Source organism: Cyberlindnera jadinii (assembly GCF_001661405.1).
Source record: "Cyberlindnera jadinii NRRL Y-1542 unplaced genomic scaffold CYBJAscaffold_5, whole genome shotgun sequence".
Lineage (NCBI taxonomy): Eukaryota > Fungi > Ascomycota > Saccharomycetes > Phaffomycetales > Wickerhamomycetaceae > Williopsis > Williopsis jadinii.
This window is the reverse complement of record NW_017963656.1, coordinates 428,273-445,482: the sequence shown is the minus strand read 5'-3', so window position 1 is coordinate 445,482 and position 17,210 is coordinate 428,273. Positions and strand designations below refer to the sequence as shown.

The 17,210-nt window shown below is 48.0% G+C and overlaps 12 protein-coding genes across 12 annotated transcripts; 6 read left to right on the top strand and 6 right to left on the bottom strand.

Moving 5' to 3' along the window:
• Window positions 1-695: 695 nt before the first annotated feature.
• Window positions 696-1,304, bottom strand: CYBJADRAFT_120454 (kinase-like protein; the record flags this gene model as incomplete). Its single annotated transcript, XM_020212324.1, has 1 exon — window positions 696-1,304. A coding segment is annotated over one exon (609 nt), but the record flags the coding sequence as incomplete, so codon positions are not given.
• A 473-nt stretch (window positions 1,305-1,777) lies between these two features.
• SHM1 (glycine hydroxymethyltransferase SHM1) lies at window positions 1,778-3,697 on the top strand. The gene is made up of 3 exons (XM_020217950.1): window positions 1,778-2,010; window positions 2,083-3,616; window positions 3,671-3,697. Exons 1-2 carry the CDS (start codon window positions 1,951-1,953, stop codon window positions 3,499-3,501), a joined length of 1,479 nt encoding a protein of 492 aa, XP_020071015.1. The 5' UTR covers window positions 1,778-1,950; the 3' UTR covers window positions 3,502-3,616; window positions 3,671-3,697.
• Window positions 3,698-3,838: 141 nt separating this feature from the next.
• On the bottom strand, window positions 3,839-6,007 carry SSC1 (Hsp70 family ATPase SSC1; the record flags this gene model as incomplete). The annotated part of the gene is made up of 2 exons (XM_020217126.1): window positions 5,951-6,007; window positions 3,839-5,734 (listed from the first exon to the last, which is right to left on the bottom strand). Exons 1-2 carry the CDS (start codon window positions 5,987-5,989, stop codon window positions 3,839-3,841), a joined length of 1,935 nt encoding a protein of 644 aa, XP_020071014.1. The 5' UTR covers window positions 5,990-6,007.
• Window positions 6,008-6,271: 264 nt separating this feature from the next.
• On the top strand, window positions 6,272-8,251 carry TAH11 (Tah11p). Its single transcript, XM_020214876.1, has one exon. The coding sequence runs from the start codon at window positions 6,441-6,443 to the stop codon at window positions 8,178-8,180; it is 1,740 nt and encodes a 579-aa protein (XP_020071013.1). The 5' UTR covers window positions 6,272-6,440; the 3' UTR covers window positions 8,181-8,251.
• Window positions 8,252-8,502: 251 nt separating this feature from the next.
• VPS55 (Vps55p) lies at window positions 8,503-9,038 on the top strand (the record flags this gene model as incomplete). Its single annotated transcript, XM_020217501.1, has 3 exons — window positions 8,503-8,617; window positions 8,696-8,777; window positions 8,846-9,038. 3 exons carry the CDS (start codon window positions 8,503-8,505, stop codon window positions 9,036-9,038), a joined length of 390 nt encoding a protein of 129 aa, XP_020071012.1.
• Window positions 9,039-9,306: 268 nt separating this feature from the next.
• On the top strand, window positions 9,307-9,829 carry CYBJADRAFT_172733 (uncharacterized protein; the record flags this gene model as incomplete). The annotated part of the gene is made up of 2 exons (XM_020216387.1): window positions 9,307-9,339; window positions 9,467-9,829. 2 exons carry the CDS (start codon window positions 9,307-9,309, stop codon window positions 9,827-9,829), a joined length of 396 nt encoding a protein of 131 aa, XP_020071011.1.
• Window positions 9,830-9,879: 50 nt separating this feature from the next.
• Window positions 9,880-10,683, bottom strand: CYBJADRAFT_172732 (uncharacterized protein; the record flags this gene model as incomplete). The annotated part of the gene is made up of 1 exon (XM_020216386.1): window positions 9,880-10,683. One exon carries the CDS (start codon window positions 10,681-10,683, stop codon window positions 9,880-9,882), a length of 804 nt encoding a protein of 267 aa, XP_020071010.1.
• Window positions 10,684-10,790: 107 nt separating this feature from the next.
• On the bottom strand, window positions 10,791-11,903 carry UPF3 (Upf3p; the record flags this gene model as incomplete). The annotated part of the gene is made up of 1 exon (XM_020216385.1): window positions 10,791-11,903. The coding sequence occupies one exon, from the start codon at window positions 11,901-11,903 to the stop codon at window positions 10,791-10,793; it is 1,113 nt and encodes a 370-aa protein (XP_020071009.1).
• Window positions 11,904-12,127: 224 nt separating this feature from the next.
• THP1 (Thp1p) lies at window positions 12,128-13,438 on the top strand (the record flags this gene model as incomplete). Its single annotated transcript, XM_020212637.1, has 1 exon — window positions 12,128-13,438. The coding sequence occupies one exon, from the start codon at window positions 12,128-12,130 to the stop codon at window positions 13,436-13,438; it is 1,311 nt and encodes a 436-aa protein (XP_020071008.1).
• A 15-nt stretch (window positions 13,439-13,453) lies between these two features.
• Window positions 13,454-14,822, bottom strand: SIT4 (type 2A-related serine/threonine-protein phosphatase SIT4). The gene has a single exon (XM_020214875.1). It carries the CDS (start codon window positions 14,503-14,505, stop codon window positions 13,576-13,578), a length of 930 nt encoding a protein of 309 aa, XP_020071007.1. The 5' UTR covers window positions 14,506-14,822; the 3' UTR covers window positions 13,454-13,575.
• Window positions 14,823-15,423: 601 nt separating this feature from the next.
• Window positions 15,424-16,221, bottom strand: CYBJADRAFT_80850 (uncharacterized protein). The gene has a single exon (XM_020217949.1). The coding sequence runs from the start codon at window positions 15,979-15,981 to the stop codon at window positions 15,502-15,504; it is 480 nt and encodes a 159-aa protein (XP_020071006.1). The 5' UTR covers window positions 15,982-16,221; the 3' UTR covers window positions 15,424-15,501.
• Window positions 16,222-16,336: 115 nt separating this feature from the next.
• Window positions 16,337-17,076, top strand: CYBJADRAFT_167367 (uncharacterized protein). Its single transcript, XM_020214874.1, has one exon. The coding sequence runs from the start codon at window positions 16,572-16,574 to the stop codon at window positions 16,773-16,775; it is 204 nt and encodes a 67-aa protein (XP_020071005.1). The 5' UTR covers window positions 16,337-16,571; the 3' UTR covers window positions 16,776-17,076.
• Window positions 17,077-17,210: the final 134 nt, after the last annotated feature.

Genomic DNA, 17,210 nt, shown 5'->3' with positions numbered 1-17,210 from the left:
ACCTGGTTGAGACGCTTCATTGATGGTGGAAACAGGACGGGGGAAAGGTCATGTTGGTTACTTGGGAGACGCACCATGCATCAAAGTACAGCTTATCACCGTGGCGACGACTGAAGGTAAACATCGCCAACGACCCCGACTACAACGCTGGGGCTGGCAGGTGCTGTGCTAATAATTCAGCACACGTTTCATCTCGATCAATTGATGTGTGTTTCATGATCTAAATCTATAAATCTCACGTCTCATCAGAGTTGTGAGTGGTATGGTTGTTGCTCTGGCTGCCCGCGGAGTTTCAGTGGAGCTGCACGGGTTTGCACGGTGTTTACAGTTTGCCGAATGCGGTAATCACATTGAAATGTCACGGAAACAGCCATAAAGCAAGCAGTGGACATAGGATGAGCCGGAGAGCAATCGTCTATCTACTGGAGATGAGGTTATGGAGTGGCGATGATGGAGTCCAGCTTCTTTTCACATACCCTTGTGGTTCTTCTGTGTAATTTGGCATCACAATTATGATGCTGTGGGATGCAGTTTTTAAGAGACTCAACCACTTGTAACACTGTGGGTCTGTGCGATTCATCAACTTGGAGCATTTCCATCACGATTGGCTGTAATGGCTGAGGGAACTTGTCCTGGAGCTCTGCCCTGTCGTTGTGTATGAGTCTGTTGTACTCCTTGTCGGATTGAACTGCGCTTTTCCAAGGGAAGTCCAGGTGTAACATGCTATAGAGCAGCACAGCCAAAGACCAAACGTCGTTAGCCTCAGAATCGTAGCTAATCTTATTCTGCGCGTCAGGGCTAATCAGCGACGGTGTGCCAACGGCACCCTTGGCGAAGGCATGTCCCGTTCCAAAGTTGAACGCTGTGCCAAAATCTATAATCTTGACAACGGCGTCCGTCCCAATCACCAGGTTCTCCATCTTCAAGTCCCTATGCGCAATATGACATATCGTATGGAGATGCAACACACCTTCACACACTTGCCGGAAGAAGCACATGATCTCCTCCTCCGAAGGCTTGGTCATTTGTATCAGTCTCAGCATGCTGTACGGTTCGTATTCCATAACCATCTGCACCGTCTGGAACCCATAGACAAAGTCCACACTCCTTAGAACGTTCCGATGGTGGATCCTCTGCACAATGTCATACTCAAATCGACACCGTGCGTTATACTCGCTCTTCGATTCATAAGACTCCTTCGGCTTGAACGTTTTGATCGCATACAAATGACCACTGTGCTTGTCGTAGTAGAGCTCCACTTTGGCACTAATACCCACGCCGAGAGTTATCATGCACTTCCCATACGAATTTCGACCTGTCGAGTTCCTTAAACTGCTTGTGGAAGAAGACCTGAACGACCTGATGGAGTGTGAAGATGATGGGCTCGAAGGTGACTTCAACCGTGAGCTCACAGTTGAATTTGACCCGGCCGGTGAGGAAACAGCACTAGCATGGGTGTACGAGGAATTAGTATCGATGGTATTCGGCCTGCTTACCTGAACACTGCTGCTGCTGCTGCTATTGGTAAGCTTCAGCTTGTTGAAGATTCCCTTGATACGCGAGGACGAGCATGATCCGTCGGAACGAGAAGAAGCAACAGGCATCAGCGCTCAAACCTGTTCGCTTCTCATGCGGACATTCAAGGGCTCTTTATTCATCTCTTTTGGTTACCGTGGAGATTTTTTTCCCACCTGCTGCCTCCACTTTTTCTATGACTCGGGGGTGTTGACTCCGGTGGCGGAATTGACTCCGGACAAGTGGACCATGACTCCGGTTAATTCCGACTTTTCGTTCCCTATACAAATTCCGATGAAATTGTCCAGTCAACCAAAAATTTTCCACCTTTGAGAAAACATATAAAAGGGAATTCTTTCTGGCAACGTCTTGCCTCGCTCACAGTCTGCTCAGTGTATCTCGAAGCGTCCCACACGGTCCTACAGAACTTTCGAGATGATTCGTACTCAATTGCGTTCAGTTGCGCTCGCTCAAAGAGCCTCAAGCACCCTCATCGTATGTTCAACATCCTCATCGCTCTATCCATCTACGAAGAGAAACTAACGCATCCTCCTCCCATATCTGTAGAGAAGCTATGCAATCTCCGCCAAATCTCAGGAGCTGCTCTCCAAGAGCGTGAAAGAAATTGATCCAGAGATGTCTCAGATCCTCGCTGAGGAGCGTAACCGTCAAAAGTCCTCAATCACTCTGATCCCATCAGAGAACTTCACCTCGAAGGCCGTGATGGATCTGTTGGGCTCTGAGATGCAAAACAAGTACTCCGAAGGTTATCCAGGTGAGCGTTACTACGGTGGTAACGAGTTCATCGACAAGGCTGAGTCCCTCTGCCAGAAAAGAGCCCTTGAGGCATTCGGCTTGGACCCAGAACAGTGGGGTGTCAACGTCCAACCTCTCTCCGGTGCTCCAGCCAACCTGTACGCCTACTCTGCTGTGCTGAACGTTGGTGACAGACTGATGGGACTGGACTTGCCTCACGGTGGCCACTTGTCCCACGGTTACCAAACTCCATCTACCAAGATCTCCTACATCTCAAAGTACTTCCAAACCATGCCTTACAGATTGGACGAGGCCACCGGTGTCATTGACTACGACACCTTGGAGAAGACCGCAGAGCTGTTCAGACCAAAGATCATCGTGGCTGGTGCCTCTGCCTACTCAAGAACCATTGACTACCAGAGAATGAAGAAGATTGCCGACAAGGTTGGTGCGTACTTGCTCTCCGACATGGCCCACATCTCTGGCTTGGTTTCTGCCGGTGTCACTGACTCGCCATTCCCATACTCTGACATCGTCACCACAACCACCCACAAGTCCCTCAGAGGACCAAGAGGTGCCATGATCTTCTTCAGAAAGGGTGTCAGAAAAGTCACCAAGAAAGGCAAGGAGGTGCTGTACGACCTTGAGAAGAAGATCAACTTCTCCGTATTCCCAGCACACCAGGGTGGTCCTCACAACCACACCATCTCTGCTCTTGCCGTGGCATTGAAACAGACCCAGACTCCAGAGTACAAGGAGTACCAGCAGAAGGTTGTTGAGAACGCTGCGTACTTTGCCAATGCTCTGCAGCAGAAGGGCTTCGACCTCGTCTCTGGTGGTACTGACACCCACCTCATCCTGATCGACCTGAGATCAAAGAGCATTGACGGTGCTAGACTGGAAGCCGTGTTGGAGAGAATCAACATCGCTGCCAACAAGAACACCATCCCAGGTGACAAGTCTGCGCTGTTCCCTTCTGGGCTGAGAGTTGGTACCCCGGCAATGACCACCCGTGGGTTCGACAACAAGGAGTTCGACCAGGTTACCGAGTACATCGACAGAGCAGTGGCAATTGCGTTGGACTTGAAGAGCAAAGCCCAAGGTGAAGACGCTAGATCGCTGTTGGCAAACTTCAAACAGCTTGCTGACGAGTCTGCAGAGGTGAAGCAACTGGCCCAGGAAGTTGCAGCCTGGGCCTCGGAGTACCCAGTGCCAGGCGATTACGCCTAGTTGTGTGCTACAGAAGTAAATTTAGTAAACAATCAAATATTTTGTATCGATCCTTCTCTCTCCCTGTTCTTTGTATCTTTTGTATGTGCTTATGCAAAAGGATTCCTTCATCTATGTACAGAAACATCGCCAAGCCCGATCACCAAATTGGAAGGAGTGTGATGTTAAAAAACAGAAGGTGTGTTGAAGAAGAACAAAAGAATCGGAGAGGAAAGAAGCAAACAAAAGCGGTGGAAACTAAACACATAAACAGAGGTTAGTTTAAAAAGAGAACAACGTGTGTTGAGTAACTCATAAAGTCATAAAACAAGCATTAGGAAAAACATCAGAATGACATTTACTTGTCCTCTGGCTTAGCCTCGTTGGAGCTGTTCTTGTACAAGTCCTCGAACAACTTCAAGGAAGCAGCTCTCAACTCCTCGGTCTTGGTCTTCAACTCCTCAGCGTTGACCTCCTCACCAGCTTGGGCACGAGCAACCAACTCCTTCAAAGAGTCAATTTGCTTTTGAACCTCACCAGCCTTCTCCTTGTCAATCTTTTCCTCAAACTCCTTGAGAGACTTCTCAGTGTCGTTGATGGTCTGGTCAGCCTTGTTGGCGTTCTCAACAGCCTCTCTTCTAGCCTTATCTTGTTCAGCATACTTCTCAGCATCGTTAACCATCTTCTCGATTTCAGCATCGGACAAACCAGAAGAACCAGCAACGGTGATAGAAGCATCCTTGTTAGAGGCTTTGTCTCTAGCAGAGACGTTGATGATACCATCAGCGTCGATGTCGAAGGTGACCTCGATTTGTGGAACACCCTTTGGAGCTGGTGGGATACCAGACAAGGTGAAGTTACCAATCAACTTGTTGTCACGGACCAATTCACGCTCACCTTGGAATACTCTAATCTCAACGGAGGTTTGACCTTCAGCAGCAGTGGAGAAGATTTGGGACTTCTTTGTTGGGATAGTGGTGTTTCTTGGGATCAATCTGGTGAAGACACCACCCAAGGTCTCGATACCGAGGGACAATGGGGTAACATCAAGTAACAAGACATCGGTAACTTCACCAGCCAAGACAGCACCTTGGATAGCAGCACCAATGGCAACAGCCTCATCTGGGTTGACAGCCTTAGATGGCTCCTTGTTGAAGAGGGACTTGACGGTCTCAACAACCTTTGGCATTCTGGTCATACCACCAACAAGGATAACCTCACCAATGTCAGAGGTGGACAAACCGGCATCCTTCAAAGCCTTCTTAACTGGGTCGACAGTCTTCTTGATCAATGGATCAACAAGGGTCTCGAATTGAGCTCTAGAGATCTTTGTGTTAATGTGCTTTGGACCGGAAGCGTCGGCAGTGATAAATGGCAAGTTAATCTCGGTGGAGACAGTGGAAGACAATTCAATCTTAGCCTTCTCAGCAGCCTCTCTGATTCTTTGGATGGCCATACGGTCATTCTCCAAGTCAATACCGTTCTCCTTCTTGAACTGTTCAACAATGTCTCTAACAAGGACAATATCGAAATCCTCACCACCCAAGTGGGTGTCACCGTTTGTGGACTTGACCTCAAAGACACCATTGTCGATATCCAAGATGGAGATATCGAAGGTACCACCACCCAAATCAAAGACAGCAACAACCTTGGTCTCGGTCTTCTCCAAACCGTAAGCCAAAGCGGCAGCGGTTGGCTCGTTAACGACACGCAACACGTTCAAACCGACAATTTGGCCGGCATCCTTGGTGGCTTGTCTTTGGGAATCGTTGAAGTAAGCTGGCACTGTAACAACAGCGTTCTTGATGGACTTACCGAGGTAGGCCTCAGCGGTCTCCTTCATCTTGTTGAGGACGAAACCACCAATTTGAGCTGGGGAGTAGGTTTGGCCACGAGCCTCCAACCAAGCATCACCGTTAGAGTGCTTGACAATCTTGTATGGCACTTGCTTGATATCTCTTTGAACCTCAGCGTCTTCCCAACGACGACCAATCAAACGCTTTGTGGCAAACAAAGTGTTCTCTGGGTTGACAACGGCCTGACGCTTGGCTGGAATACCAACGAGTCTCTCGCCCTCCTTTGTGAAGGCAACCACGGATGGGGTGGTTCTGGAACCCTCAGCGTTCTCAATGATCTTTGGAACCTTACCCTCCATGATGGCAACAGCGGAGTTCGTGGTACCCAAATCGATACCAATCACTTGGCCTTGCACTTTACCGTTCGAGTTGAAACGGGACAAAGTTGGCAAGCGAGTCTGTAAGCATTGTTAGTACACTGGCTCATATACACCACAGGTTGTGTCCATCTTATAAGTTAGCCGCCGCTTGCTGTTGACGCTGCCGCCGCTGCCGCCGTCCTCGAGTTGAAGATTTGCCGCCCACAAACCCCCGACTGAAAATCATCAACAAACCCCATAAATTCCATCAACGCAAAATGGACAACAAACCCATACAAAGCAAAGACAACTCACATTACGCAAAGAAGTGCGTGCAAATCTGTTAGCAAGCATTATTGTATCTAATTTGTAAGTGGAACTATAAAGAGGCAACAAAAGAGGAGTGCTAATGTGTGCTTTCCTTATTTATAATTCTTTCCAATTAGCAGAAGGAGATGGAAGGAAATGGAAAGAAAGGGAAAACATGATCAACTTTTTCGCCCATTTTTGTGGTTTTTGTGGTTTTTTTTTCTGTCTCCGATGACCGGTCGGCGTTGGGGAAATTTTTCACTCTTCGTGGAATCTTCGAGACGTTTTTCGCCCGCTTCATTTGCCGCTGTGTGTTTTCTGTGGGCGGCGTGGTGGGGGGGGGGCACTAAGTAGGGTAACACCTTGTGCGTGGTCGTGTATGTGGTGTCTGGGTGATGTGGTGTCCGGGTGGTGTATACACTTTACTAGGCCTACACCTTGAGTGCTGCGTTGGAGTTATCTCTTCCGATGCGCTATTTACAGGCGGTTATAGCCAATGTCCGTTCCAATTGTTGAGTATTCGCTGCTGTCGTCTGATCGAGAGCTGTTCCAGGAACAATTGGTCAACGCCATAGTGGAGCAGGGCTACTTCTACCTGACTGGCATAGACAAGGACGTTGACGATGATGTCTTCACGCTTTTGAGAGAACAGGCCAAAGAGATGTTCAACACTGATCAGTGTGATGGTATCCCCATGGATAATACATTCTTGGGATCTTATAAGGATCAGTCGCAACGGTCTGTCACTTTCAGAGCCTTAGAGGTCAATAAGTTCCCACCAGGTCTTCCTTATATGTCCAAGTCTATAGGAGACTCATTCCAATGCTTTGATCTGGTGTCAAATATGCTAATGGATAGTATCCTGGAGTCACTATCGATAAGATCTTCCAAATATTCAACGACCAGGGGCCACCAATTCCAAGAGATCAAGCTAATGGACACAAGATTCACCGGAGCCAACGATGCCACCAACCTTTTAAGGCTCAGCTCGATCAAGTCGCCTTTTAGAGTACAAACCACCTACGGCGAATGGCTTGAAGTAAAACGGCCCCTATCGAATGCAATCTTCGTACAAGTTGGACAAACTTTGGAATTCTTAACGGAGGGCGTGTGTGTCTCAACTATTTCAGGCCCTTTAGCATCAGATGGAGTAGACATTCAGTTCGAGTGTAACTATCCGTTGGATTATGTGTTAAGGCCTTGGAATATGAGAGAAGAGCTGGTTAAGAGACGTGACTCCAGGAAACAGCTAAGATCCGGTGTACACAGGCACCAAACGATATCAATGGCTAATAAAAGAATTGACCAGATTGTCATTTCAAACGATATACTGCAACATAGGGCAATCGGTGCTCAATTTTATCCTGAGTTATTGAAATCACTGGAGGATGAACTGCAAGCCATATCCAATGACTCCCACAACAACTTCTTACAATATGTCAAAGATTTACAGAAAATCTTTGCATCGTTTGATAATGTGTTACATATCAACGTTGCAAAACGATTTGCCGATATACCACTAGTTGACCTCGTCAGACAAGTACACACATTAAGTGGAATATCTGTTACGATGAGCGACCTCTTGCGAGTGTGCTATATATGGGATGGATTCTTGACTTTGAAACTCGATGACGGTAACGATATAGTTATTGATGTTGACAAGACAAAGCAACAGCTATCGCTTGTTGATCTCTCGAAAAGACAGGACGAGTTCAACAAGAGACTTGGCCGTTGGTGTGAGTTACACCCAGATGATCAATCCATACCTATCCTGCCAAAATCAAAGTTGTCATCAACGACAGATGCTCGCTCTGCAGAGGGCTTCAACAGGAAGAGAAAGAGACAAGAGCCACTGCAGAGATCCTCTATCCCCGTCACGGCAGATCTAAAGGGAATGTCATTATTGGATCGTATCAGAATGAAGGAATCCCTGAGGAATGCCAACTCCATACCTCCAGAGGTGAAGTATACAAGATACCTGGATTCCAAATTGGGCCGTGTACTGGACCTTATTGCCACGCTACGCAACGACAGACCGCACGCTGTAGATGAACTGAAAGACAAGGTCATCGCCACCTTTGGCATTCAGTACGCGATAAGCGAACAGGAGGCCAACGATTTGGTGATGAGGTTACCTGTGAAGTTCCCAGGAACTTTCAAACTGGTTAAGGGCAGAGCCAAAAGTGTGATCAGATGGAAGGACATTGACATAAACGAGCTGAAGAGATCGCTATAAGCTCATCTAAGACAAAACAAGCGAGAAAAGATGTACAAACATTACTCAAATATCATCAACATCAGTGTAGATTCCAATGCTTTGTAGTTGTTGGTACGCGCAACACAGGTATAACGGGGTACTTTTTGCTCATTTTCCACTTTCTGTAGCCAAAAACACACGTTTACACATCGAAACTTCCCAAACAACCATTGATCAATCTCAAGTCCGAGTGCATCCGTGCTGACTCATCTGTTTGTTATCACCTGTGGGCTGTTTTTATAAATTCAATTGAATCTGCCCTCTGTTTCAGACCATATCACATAACGTATACGCCATCACGATGAAAGTCACCCCTTTGACCAAGATAATATTCCTCTCCGGGTTTCTTGCGGCTGGGTTCCTGCTGATCATCCTGTCGTGTGCTCTGTGGTCCAATTGGTATCCTCTCTATGTTGGTGAGTGGAGAATCGGGTCGTGTCCTAGCTGCGCTGTCCCTTGAATCGAAGAGCATCACTAACAACACCCCCATATAGTTGGTATCTTTCTGCTGGCACCTTTGCCGAACACCCTGTTCACACGCTCCGAATTTGATGACTTCATGAGTGACTCTTCAAGGTGAGTGGTCTCCAACATTGTATCCCTGTTCTGCTTACAATTACTAACACCTCTGGCCCTGATGAAAGCAATACAAACGACTTTGCAAAGTTCATCACCGCCTTCTTAGTGGCCAGTGGCATCGCACTGCCACTGGTGCTATACCACACCAGACTCGTCGTTCTGCCTGCAACCATAATGAGCACCAGCGGCGGCCTACTGATCTACACGTCGATTATCGTCTTCACCCTGTTCTTTCAGGATAGCGAGGATGAGTTCTAACCGGTATAGCACTATATCGTTATAATCATTATATTATATAGCCACAACATAATCCTGCGATGATTCTGAAATAATCATGCTTATGTAAGCATACCAAGTATCTTACGTAACATATTACAAACCACACTACGGGACACACACCCCACCATCTCCTCAGCACAGTTGCCTTCCACACACAAAAAAGGCGGTGAAAACCCCTTCCCTTCGTACTGGAGCCGGCACCATCATCAACAACAAAGAACACCTGCCTAGCCAGCGCCTCCGAGCAATGTCAGCAGAGAAGTACTACTCCGGCAGCAATGTACGTATGCTTGCTTCTACGCCCTCGCCACGGTGGATATCGCCATGTTGGATATCGCCATGTTGGCCTTGATCCTCCCCCGAGGTTAGGTGTACGGCTCTTACTAACGGGATGTGTCTCTGTATAGAACTACCAGGCCCCAGCTGGTGCACCACCACAGAACTACTCGGCCCCTTCAGGGCCTCCACCGAACTTCAACAACGGCAACAGTAACACAGGCCAGGGCCAGCGTGGATTCAACGACTATCCGCAGCAGGCGTACCAGGGCCAGCAGGGCCAGCATGGCTACTACCAGCAGCAAGGTCCACCACAGTACGGAGGACAACAGGGCTACTACCAGCAGGGCCCTCCACAGCAGCAGGGCTACTATCAGCAGCAGCAACAGCCTGTGTACGTTCAGCAGCAACCGCAGAGGGATAACTCGTCTGACTGTTGCATGGCGTGTCTCGCGGCGATGTGTATCTGTTGTACTTTGGACGCTATCTTCTAAGAGCTACGAACAGGGCCTTTCTTTCTGCTTTATTATGTGTGGTTTATAGCCTATATCAACTTGGATATCCACTGTGTCAAGGTGTTGTACTGCCATTGCAAGTACACAAGCTCCTGCTGCTGCTGTGGATTGTGGAGCTGATGGTCATGATGAGCTATTCGAACTCTTCTCGTGGGAGAAGGTGGGTTGTACCGTTGCAACTGGGCGAAATCTCGCTCCCACTGGAGAATAGAATCTTTGTACCGTTTATTTGTAATCTTTAGCCTCTCTATTTCATCCCTGTGTAGTTGTAACGCGCCGTTGGCGTCATCAACCAGCCTCAAATGCTGCTCCATGGAGCTGTTGAGCCTCTGCAATCGACACAACTCCTTCTCGAGCGCCTGTGCCCTGCCATTGCTCTGCTGGAGCTCTGAGTCCATCCGCCTCAACTCCTTAACCAAGATGGAGTTCTCCACGTGGACATCACCAGCGGCATCGCCATAGATCGCCCGCTCCAACTCCAGCCGGTCCTCCTGGTTCAATATCGACACCGCTGAAGCACAGAGAGACGACTTCAAGCCAAAGACACCGATCCGTACAACGAGAATACATAGTATGTAGAGCTGTCTAGAGTCACCCTGCGTTAACCGCTCCACGTCGAGCAGCAATCTCAACCTGCTCAACTCGTCAAATCTCTTCACCTCGGCAATGTGGAAGTACTCAACCAGCCTATCCACTACAGAGATCGCAGTGTCCCCCTCGCCGCCCGCCAGCTCGAACTCGTCATCCAAGATGAGTCTGAACACCAGTGCCAACACCTTGGGGTCGCAAAGCCTGCTGAAGCCGCCCTCCAGGCCAACTGAGCAGCCTGGCATCGCCAACAACCATCGCTCAACAGAGCCCATAAGCCTCAGATGTGATCCTCCGCCCGTCATCACCGTCATCACCGTCATCACCGTCTTCTTCCGCGTAGAAAGGACACTCACTCACGCTTCAGTATTGAAATCTTCGGTGTCTGTGGCGAGTCCGTCATGTTCTTTGTTTGTGGATTCTTCCTTGGACGCTTTTGTTTACTTTTTAAGGCATTGGAGGTCACATCACCATCACCAGCGGCCTTGCCAGCGGTCTTGCCAGCGGCCTTTGCAGTCTTCTTCGTGGTGGTCTTCCCAGCGCTCTTCGGCTTAGGCTTAGGCTTCGGTTTATCACCGGTGCTCTGAGGCTTTGGCTTCTCACCGTCCTTCCGCTCCTTCACAGCAGGCTCTCTCTTGTCAGCCGCCTTTCCCTTCCTATTGGGCTTCTTCTTTGGATTCACAGCCTTGGTGGGAGCTTCTAGCTTCGCAGGGCCCAGCTTCGCAGTGTCCAGCTTCGACTGGCCGTCCTTGCCGCCTTTCTCGCCCTTGCCCCTTGCCGCCTTGCCCTTAGCCCTCTTCTGCGCCTGCTTCTTATCCTTGGCCTTGGGCTTAGGCTTATCCTTAGCAAACAGGTCCAGCTTCTCGAGCTCACCTCGCTGGTACTGCAAGAACTTGAGATACTCCGGCATCGCTTCAAAGGACTTCTCCCTGCGAGCATCCTGCGGCATCTTGTTGAAGAGGCTCTTCATCACCATCGGCCCAGCATCATCCTCACCATCCTGGAACTTCAACCCCTTAAGCGAGTGAACAAACGCATTGGCGTACTCAGCAGTCTTGAACGACACATACGCTCTCGAGTAGAGCACGTTCTTGTACGGCTTGGTGGGGAACAGCTTCCCCTTCATGTAATAGCATCCATCTGTTTGCTGTCTGTTGATCTTCACCTTGTTCCAGAACTCTTCAGGCTCGAGTTCCGGTGGCAGCAGCCGAACCACAAGCTTGACGCTGGTCGTGGGCGGGGCCTTCTTCTTCTTCTTCGTCCTCTTCCTCTTCTCCTGTGTCTTCACCTTCGTCTTGTCCCCCTGCTTCCTGGCCTGTGCGGCCCTTGGGCCCTTGCCATTATGTCCAGCTGATGCCGTTGCCTGGGCACCATTACACACACCATTCGCCGGGCTCAGACCACAGCGGTCCGCCCCAGACGGCCTAGACTGCTCTCCTGGTGATGGTACTGACTCAGCGTCCATTTCCTGGGGTGCTCCACGGTTCAATTGGCCTGTTATCGTCCTTCCTCAGGCTGAATCTCGTCCTCGTCGTACTGCGTCACAGCAGCTCTTCACGGGCTCGGAGGGCCCTCTGCCCACTGAAATTTTTTCTGCCGTTGCTGGCCCTTCCAACCTCCTCCCACGCACAGGCAGACAGGCAGACGGACGGACAGAGAGCCCAAGGGAGCGCAAGAGAGCCAACAACAATGGACGCTTTGCTGTCGAATTTAAGGACCAATGACCCCAAGGTGCTATGTGACTTGCTCTCCGTGGACCTACGGAGTCATTCATACCAGATTGCCTCTGTGCAGTCGAGCCTACGCTCGGTAGATGCCTCCCAGATCAAATCTCATGTTGAGCAGTACCACTTGAACGATGACTGGTCATCGTTCGAGCCGCTGGTCGTGAGCTATCTATTGCTGTGTAAGGACGTTGATCCTTGGTCGATACTGCAGTCACATGACCTGTACCTGTCCTTCTTCAATGCGCTGTCGATGGCGTTCATGAACTCGCAGTATGGTGAATCTTTATGTCCGCTGTTCCAGGAGACTGTTGGACACATCATTCCAATGGTGAAGAGAGTGGACCTGGTGCTCAACCGGCTGGATGGCAAGAAGAACAAGCGACTGGTGTTTGTATCGACAGTGCTGTCGAGGGTGTTCAACCACCTGCGTGCGCTAAAGGGAAGCCCGCGCAAGAAAGAGCTGATCATATTCATAGTCAACCACCTGAACTCGGTGTACTTCACGATTGGCAACCCGTTGCTGTGTGCCAACATCTTTGCCAACGTCAATCTGCTGGAGCTAAAGTTTCAGAGGTTCCCCATGTCTCAGCAGGTTCAATATCGGTATATCCTTGCCCGATATTACATCATCAAGAACCAGCTGTCTAAGGCTCATCACCACCTGAGCTGGTCATTTAGACACTGTCTCAAGGGATCCACCAATCTGATTCGGATCCTCAGATACCTGGTTCCCGTGTCCATGCTTATTGGGAAGAATCCCAGCAAGCAGGTGCTGATGAGATTCCCAGAGCTACAAGCCATGTATGGACCTCTGGTGATCCATTCCATCAACGGCAATCAATTCGAGTTCCAAAGACATTTGTTCTTGAACCAGCACTACTTCAAAGCAAGAGGTCTCTTGGTGTTGTTGTCACAGAGGTCGAGGATTCTGCTCTTCAGAAACTTGGCCTTGAAGGTGTTCCAGACTTGCGATGTCAATCGGTTGCCATATGCCAAACTACAAGTCGCCTTTGCCAAATCTTTGAGGACTTCAGCTGAGCAGTCTAGCACTTTTGGTAACCAGGCATTATACCAAACGTTGAATGAGCCAATGGACCTGGCATTCGTCCAAAACGTGTGCTGCTCGTTGATTGAAAACGATATGGTGAAAGGTAACGTTGTTGCCAGCTCCAGATTGGTTATCCTCTCCAAATCAAACCCCTTCCCGTCGGTCTATGCCAACTACACCTCAAAGTATGGCATCAACGGCAATGAGAAATGGATGGACTACTGAGTGATGTTAAGGAAGAGCTATTATACAGCCCGTGTAATAGATATGGCATGGATAATTAAACGGAGTATTAAAAAGGGAAAGAACAACAAGGATTGAAACGAAAAAAACATAAAACAGAACATGTCATGTCATGATAATCATAAAAAGTATTCACTTCTCTGAGTCTTCTGCGGAGCAGCCTTCTCTGTATCGTCTGGGACTGCACTAAAGATCTTGAATTTTGGTTCTAAATCGTCATCAACTTTCATCACACTCGCAACATTACCGCATCTATAGCAGTAGTTTGGCGCACTCCACACGGTCACGACGTCCTTCTCCTTGAAGTGGTACTTGAAGCCTTCCATGACGAGCTGGTGGGCCCTGGCAATGAGCTGTAAGTTGTTCACGTGGTTGAACTCACGCGCAACTCGTGAGCCAAACAACCAACCGGCACCACGAGGACTCACTTGCCATGTTTCAACCTCGTCAGGATCACTCCAGACCAAGTCGCAGAAGCCACCTTCGTGTGGAACCTCCTGTGCTCTGGAAAGAACACGGATTTGGTCAAGCATGCGAATCTCTGGTGATAGCCCGCCATGGACACATAGAATACGGCCATCAATGATGGCAGCCAGTGTCAAAAAGTCAAACACCTGGCAGCAGTACTTCCACACGGTGGTGGAGCCATACTTTGTCAAGCACTCCTCGTAGAACCCATACACCTGTGTGATCTGTCTGGACTCGTGGTTTCCTCTCACAAGGGTCAGTCTGGATGGGTACTTCACCTTCAGGCACATCAGCAGCGTAAACGTCTCCAGGGAGAAGTAGCCCCTATCAACGTAGTCTCCCAAAAACACGTAGTTGACAGAGTCCGGCAGCCCACCACTGGTTCTGAACAGCTCCAGCAGGTCGTGGAACTGGCCGTGTATGTCACCACACACCGTCACTGGGCTCTGCACGGGCTGAATGTTGGACTCCTCCATCAACAGCTCCTTAACCATCTCACAGAGCAGCTTCATGTCGGCCTCAGGAAGGTGCTCGCACTTCTTGATGGTCTCTAACCATAGATCCGGTCCTCTCTCTGGCATCACTTCCAATCCTTCTAGGCTCCTTTAGTCCTGGCCCGAAGCTCTCTCACTGGAGCGTTGTCCGCTGACTGTGAAAAGTTGTGAGCGCAATTTTTGGTGAGGGAGTCGCTGTGTGCGCCTGCCTACCAGCGTCCTTGCGTGGGTCTACCAGGTTTGCCGGGGTTGATTTTCGCGAGTTTGGGAAATGTCCGAATAGGGCAATTACCTAAAGAGGAAGTTGCACGAATCGCATCAACGCATTGCTCCCACACGCAATGGGAGAAGTATTTGAATGATAGTAATAGAAATAGCAAACCGGTCCCCAGATGCACCCAAAGTAAGCAGAGCCGTAGGTAACACTTTTACTAAGAGGTCTGCAAAGTATGAGCATGTAACCTTCAATACAGCCTGAGATACCACAACTCATAGTTTGTATGGTATAATAAAAAAGAATACATAAATGTGCTTACATCTGAACAACAAAACAATCAAAGGGAGATCTAGCTCGATTAGACAATCGCACTAATTTCCATTGTCCTATAGACAAAATCTGAATTCGATTGGACTGGTGGTTCTTGCAGATAGCCGTAGGATGCTGTGTTTGCTATCTAGTTCTGGTTCTTCGTTGCCCTAGCAATCGTAAAAATGTAAGGATGTTTCCAATTTTAATAGGCATTGTTTACATTTCGGATTCTTATCAACACAAAAATGACACAAAACAAATACAGCTTTATACACAACGTTGAAAACATCGCCAAACAGTGGCCATAAACAAAGGATTAAGCAAGTAAAGAAGAAAGGCTGGAGAACAACAAAAGAAACTCCAAAGGACTCTCATTGGAACCTTCCAACGATGTCCTGAACTTGGTGAAGAAACATCCGCGGCTAATCCAGAACCACAGCGGCAACTTCAAACGAATGGAGGCACGACACAACAAGAAGGCACAGTTATTGTTGAGACAGACTAACTAAGCTGCTGTGAGAACAAGATACGGAACAAGAAACCTTCAAGTTATCTCACAGAATACCCATGCAGAGATCACAGATGTACCACAACGGCCGCCATGACCTGAACCTGAACCTGAGCTTGATAATGGAACTATAGCTGATAGAATAAGAGGCAAAGGAAGAAATGCAATACGCGTAGCAGAAAGAGAATTGGAAGAAATGCAATACGCGTAGCAGAAAGAGAATTGGAAGAAATGCAATACGCGTAGCAGAAAGAGAATTGGAAGAAATTGGATTTGATAGAGCTTTGATCATGATCCCGACTTTGAACACATCATTGAGGATGACACCAACGGTTTTAATGAGAATGATGATCCAGTTTATGAACAACAACAGCGGAGACCTGAGAGGCCACAGAACATGGAGTGAAATCCAGGTGGTCATGAAAAGTGTAGCGATTATTGTCAAACACTTGTTATCAATGCTGAATTGCCATCTTTTTGTTGTGACAGGGACAAAGTCTTGGTCGGTGAGGCATTCAGAGAACATCCATAGTACATGAAGGATATATTATTGGATCCAGTCTCGGTGAATTATTCACGAATAATCAATACAGCTCTTTCGCTATTATCCTTGGATTCTAGCTTTACTGGTGATTCGAGAGGTGAAGCTTATTTAATAACCATCAACAGACGTTTATTCCACAGAGTTGATGGTATGATAGCTCAGGAAATGGTCAAGAGAAGTTTGCTGAGGCTTATACGCTAGATCTAGGCTCAGCTACAAATGGTCACCTTGAATTGCTTCGAGATGTTCTTCTAAGCGACGAGGAATATAATATACTTGAGGATTACATTAGCAAAATTGGTGAATTTCCATCTCAAAACGATCGTTCTACACAGCAGTTATATCCCGCTAGAGAAATTGTTCAACATGAAATTACAGAGATGGAATTAACCAGAGAGGAGACTATTGTTAAATTTGCCAATATTGAGCCAACAGCACCAACAAATTCACTATCTCAATGTTACTGCTACGTCTTTCAACGAAGAACGGATGAATAGAATCCAGTACATTTCCTGGATAATCTTGCTGAAGAACTCTACCTGACCACTGCTATAATGATTTACCAACAAAATATGGCTTATTATCGTCTTCAACAACACAAAAATAGAATGATTGATGCATGTCATACAGGAACGGAACAGGAAGTTGAAGAGAACTCATGCCCAACGACTACACCGCCAAACCATTTCGGAACTGTTCGATACTCCAATGTCAAACTCCAAGATCTGATGACGATAGTCAGTCAAGATGATCCATCAACGTCGTATTTGTGTTGACTAGACTGGCAAATATAAAGAGGGATTCCCAAGAAAGACTCCATACTTGGCGAAATTTAGATTGGTATCATTCTGACATAGCCTCACCATACACTGAATTGCTACCGCATATACGAAATCACCATTTTGTTAACGGACGGAACTGGCACATAGTCAGTACCCGACGTGCCGTACAGCGCAAGTTGATCACGAAGGTAGCGATGATTCGAGATTTACGAGATCGTTAGCGGAGATCAGAATCGCCTTCACTGTACTGAAGCACTACAGATCAAGCTGTCCGTATACATTGCTGTACAATCATGAGGTGGCTGTTATTCCCTCAATGTACAACTTTCTCAACCAGTCATTGTTATTAACGTACAAGTAAAAATAAGATCCAAGTCTAGAGGGAGAGAGTTTTAACTACCATCCTGCATCAATTTCGAACGATTTGCA